The sequence below is a fragment of the Panthera leo genome, chromosome C2 (genome assembly GCF_018350215.1).
Source record: "Panthera leo isolate Ple1 chromosome C2, P.leo_Ple1_pat1.1, whole genome shotgun sequence".
NCBI lineage: Eukaryota > Metazoa > Chordata > Mammalia > Carnivora > Felidae > Panthera > Panthera leo.
The window spans coordinates 3,054,595-3,059,310 of record NC_056687.1 but is presented as its reverse complement, the minus strand read 5'-3'; the positions used below and the strand labels follow the sequence as shown (position 1 = coordinate 3,059,310).

Below are 4,716 nucleotides of genomic sequence, written 5' to 3'. Positions count from 1 at the left end.
GTACTGCCCGCTCGCCTGGCCCTGCTGGTCCCCCCCACCCCAAAAGGAGGACTCAGCCGGAGGGACACTCATGGCACCGGGAGGAGTCAGCCGGCGCTGTGTGGGGCCACCCACCGCCCCCGCGGCCTGGCCGGGCGCGTGGCCTGCGGTGAAACCCCCTCCCCTTCCTCAGAGCCGAGTGACTGGGCACGCAGCCCTTCTAAACTCCACTTCTCTGGTTTCCGCAGTTGGGGGGGGGGCGGGTATGGAGACTTACTTGCCGTGTAGGGTGGCCGCAGGGAGACCGGCAGAGGGTGGCCCAGAGCGGGCCTGGCAGGGAGGCCCCCCCCGCAGCATTGATGATCTCCCCCCTAATTTGGTCTTTGTTGCCCGACACCGGGGGAATTGCTCCCTCGAATCATCCTTGCAGGGCACGGGCTGGCCTTTCCAGGTTTTTCAGGGCCCTCTACCACCGGTCTGGGGCCATGCACACAGCAGGTGCTGAGAAGTGGGGGGAGGAAGGCTGTGACATGGGACACGGCTGGTCAGGAAGGAGCCGCGCGAGGGACGCTCTGAAGTCCCCACGTTCGACGCCTAGGCCGTCTCAGTTGTGTCTGACACAACCCTCCTTAAGTGCCGGGTAAGTGCCCTTCCGTGGCCCCTGTGCACACGGGTGAGAGGCTGTGCCGGGAAGCAAAGGTACAAGGACGAATAAGAAGCTTCTCGGGTCCAGACTGCGGCGAGGAGCTGGCTCGGGAGGGGCCGGGAGCGGGCTCTTCCCTGCCCTGCGGTGGCCGCGCGTTACTACAGCGCTCCCGGGAGGCCGAACTGCTGAGGGGCAGCAAACACCTTAAACGTGGGGGCGTGGGAGGGCCCTGTTCTGGGGGGGCTGGTCCCCTCTGAGCAACAGCCAGCCAGGGCCACAGCGGGAGGAGCGAAACCGTCCCCAGGCCTGGCGGACGACAGCCCCGATGCGCGGCCTTGTCACAGCGAGAAGTTCGAAGGGACGATGTCCACGGAGAGGAGCCCAGGGTACAGGGTTCCCACCCCTGTAAAACCAAACCTGCCTCCCTATCTGGACACACACAGACCCCGAGTCACCCCCCCACCCTGCCACCAGGGGGGACCTGGAAATTACAGGCACTTTTTAGTTTCTTCCTGGTATTTTCTGTCTTTCTTGAGATTTTTACGACCGTGTATACGTTTTGTAATCAGAAAGAGGTCATTCTGTTTTGAAAAGTGATGTACTCTCCCCGCAGTAGCTGTGAGATTTGGGGATCATGTACGTGGCCTCTGAGCCCACGGCTCGTCCGTGAAGCGGGTATGAGCCCCCACTCACGGGGTGGCCGTGGGATCACCCGGGCCATGTAAGCAGGAGGCGTCCCCGACGCAGTAGTGGGAGATGAGTCCTTGCCGTCCCCCAGGTGAGTGTGGGGACAGAGCCACAGGGCGGCTCCTGGAGTCCAGGGCTCCGTGCGGGGCAGGGCCTCAGTGCCCGGGGCTGGGAGTGGTGGGCGCTCAGCCCGGGCCACGTTTCTGCTGACCCGGCAGCCTTCCTCCTGAGCTCACACTTTCCAGACAAATCCCCCTAATGCTTCTATTCTGTCGCCGGCGTATATAAGGAGGGCTCACCTCCCAGTTCTCCACCGCACTGCCCAGAGGCCCCTGCCCGACTCCCCACCAGCCCCGGGTCCCTGCATCGCCGACGCCCGCCATGGACATCGCCATCCAGCACCCCTGGTTCAAGCGTGCGCTGGGCCCCTTCTACCCCAGCCGGCTGTTTGACCAGTTTTTCGGTGAGGGTCTCTTCGAGTACGACCTGCTGCCCTTCCTGTCCTCCACCATCAGCCCCTATTACCGCCAGTCCCTGTTCCGCACCGTGCTGGACTCCGGCATCTCCGAGGTAAGACCTGGCTCGGGGGGGCTGCTTTCTCCCGCTGGCCGCGGCTGGAGGAGCAGGGGGAGCACGGTGCTCCGTGGGGAGCCGCGCCTCGCCTCGGGCCTCCGAGGAGGGGTCTGGAGAGGGAGCCGGAGCCCAGCCCCGTCTCGTCCTCTATCACCCCGTGACCCACGTGTGCTTTATGATGCACCAGCCACACGATGGCGGCCCCGCGAGCAGGCCCACCGCGGCCGGTGTGACGGCCGGTGTGGGCTCTGTGCTCCGGGCTGTCCACCCTTCCCTTCCGGCAGGAAGCCTGGGCAGGTGCGCTGTGCCGCCCCGGGTCCCCAGGAGGGCCCCTCCCCCAGGACGGCCAGCACAGCCGCAGAGTGTGGTCTGTTCCCTGCCCGGGGCCAGGCCCAAAGGGAAGCGACCGCTGGCCTTCCCTCCCCGAGCCCCTGCGGTGGACCCCAGGGTCCCGGGGTCTCGAGGGGCTGGGTCTCCCTCACTGCCTGAAAGCAGAGGCCTGCCCAGGGCTGATGCGGTGCCCTCAGAAGCAAAAACACCCTTGCTGAGTGTCCCCAGGGAGCGCCATGGGGGCAGGGGGGAGGGAAGCAGGTTGAGCAGCGAGCCCGGCAAGGCTGTCGGGTGCATCACGCCCGTGGGAGAAGTCAGGCCCCAGGCTGTTTATGGAGAAACCAGGGAAGCCGAGGGCTGTGACTTTATTCAATGTGCTAGGTCCAACCAGTCAGCCAACCCCTGACCCGCCAGCCGGGCGACCCGTAACCAGCCTCCTAACCCGTAACCTGCCCGCCAACCATAACCAGCCTCTCAGCTCATCGCCAGCTAGGCATCAGCAGACACACGGTCTTGAGGCCGAGGGTCCACGCGGTCCCGAGTCAGGGGTCCCCGGGACTCTGTGCCCTGTATGCGTGGAAGGCGTTTCTGTGCTGACGGCCGGGGGTACCCGGCTCCGGCCAGCCCCGCACAAGCCGCAGAGGCCCACGGGAGCGTTTGGGTTTCAGGTCCGCTCTGACCGGGACAAGTTCGTCATCTTCCTGGACGTGAAGCACTTCTCCCCGGAGGACCTGACTGTGAAAGTGCTGGAAGACTTTGTGGAGATCCACGGCAAGCACAACGAGCGGCAGGTGGGTCTCAGGGGCCCCTGCCTTCCGGGGACCCTGCGCCCCAGGAGGGAGGGGGACTCTGCCCCCACACACCCGCTTGGCCCAGAGCGCACAAGCAAGCCTCCTCCCAGCGACAGGGAGGCCACTCCTGAGCCCCGGCAGGTGAGGGGTCTGCAGGGACCCCCGCCCGGGTACCGCCCGGCTGCCCCTGGCTCCCTCCGAGCCGCGCCGGTGATGGGGTCGGAGCAGGGAGGATCCCGGGAAGCTCCGGGCACCGGGCGGGGGGGGCGAGGGGAGCTCTGAGCCGACGTGGGTTCCGTGGAAACCTAACTGTGGCGGGCGAGCCCTGCAGTGCGGCCGGCGGCCATCGATGCCCCAAATGCTTGTGTGTTCACACGTTCACCTCTCGGCGGCCCTTTGTCATCGGCGCCCCCGTTATCGGGAGCCCGCAGGTGGCAGAGCCCGGCTCAGGGAGATCGGTGGCCCCACAGCTGGTTCAGGGTGCGGTGGTTGCTCACCTGGCAGAGACCAGGGGCAGAGACCAGGGTTTCCTCTCAACGGTTGGAGCGGTTGTGTGCATGCATGCGTGTGCGTGAACCCCTGACTCCGTGTCTCCTGCCCCCCACGTACGGCGCTGTGGCCCAAGTGACTTGTTTCAGCGTGGAGAAAGAAGTCGGGCCCAGGGGCTGGGGCCAAGCTGTCCCGCCGAGGGGAGAGTGCTTTTGCTCAGGCCCCGCTGGGTGGAAAGCAGACACCCTGAGCCTGTGGGGTGAAGGCCAAATGTGGTCCACGTGCAGGACTAGGACAGCCATTCACGCGATTCTGGAGTGAAACGGGTCTGATGAGCCAGCTCCATGACCGTGAATGGCCCCAGGCTGTGCAGGGAGGCGGGGAGGCGGGGAGGCCGGGAGGCGGGGAGGCCGGCGGGGGTGGGGGGGTTGGGGCGCAGCCTCAGCAGGAGCTCTCGACGTGGCCTTCTGGCTCCCACTGCACCGTGTGAGTGTGGCGGGTTTGGCCCTCGTGAGGTCCGGGAGGGCCTTCCCCGTGTCAGGCCCACAGCACCCCCGGCCCTGGCGTCTCTGACCGTGCCCTTCCCCGTCCCCCGCCCAGGACGACCATGGCTACATCTCCCGTGAGTTCCACCGCCGTTACCGTCTGCCTTCCAACGTGGACCAGTCGGCGCTCTCCTGCTCCCTGTCCGCGGATGGCATGCTGACCTTCTCTGGCCCCAAGGTCCCGTCTGGCGTGGATGCTGGCCACAGCGAGAGAGCCATCCCCGTGTCGCGGGAGGAGAAGCCCAGCTCCGCGCCCTCGTCCTAAGCTCGGCCTCGGCCTCGGCTGCCACCGCTGCTGCCCCCACGGCCCATCGGTCTGGGGGAGCCCTAGAAAGTGGGGTGCTGGTCTCCTTTTGCTTTCCTTCTTTCCATTTCCTTTTCCTTTCCTCTGAGGGAGCGAGGGTTTGGGGAGGGTAGCCTGGAGGGCTTGGGGCTTCCGCCTGCGGTGCCCCGGCCTCGGGGCCGCCCCGATCCCAACACTGGCCGCCGGGTGGACGTGATCGCCTCCCCCGCTTCCTGACACGGCGGCGCCGTGCTCCCAGAGGAGGCCACCTCGGGACGACCTCTGGGTCCCCAGGGCCAGCCAGGCACACCTTGACCCTGGGCGGCGGGCGCCCGTGTCACGGCCCGGCTGCGCGTCCTGCCCTCGTTCCCCGGGTGCCCCGAGGTCCGTCTG

General features: G+C 66.8%; 1 protein-coding gene across 1 annotated transcript; it reads left to right on the top strand.

Moving 5' to 3' along the window:
* The first annotated feature begins 1,693 nt into the window (after positions 1 to 1,693).
* On the top strand, positions 1,694 to 4,306 carry CRYAA (crystallin alpha A). Its single transcript, XM_042955891.1, has 3 exons — positions 1,694 to 1,882; positions 2,884 to 3,006; positions 4,096 to 4,306. Exons 1-3 carry the CDS (start codon positions 1,694 to 1,696, stop codon positions 4,303 to 4,305), a joined length of 522 nt encoding a protein of 173 aa, XP_042811825.1. The 3' UTR covers position 4,306.
* The last annotated feature ends 410 nt before the right edge of the window (positions 4,307 to 4,716 follow it).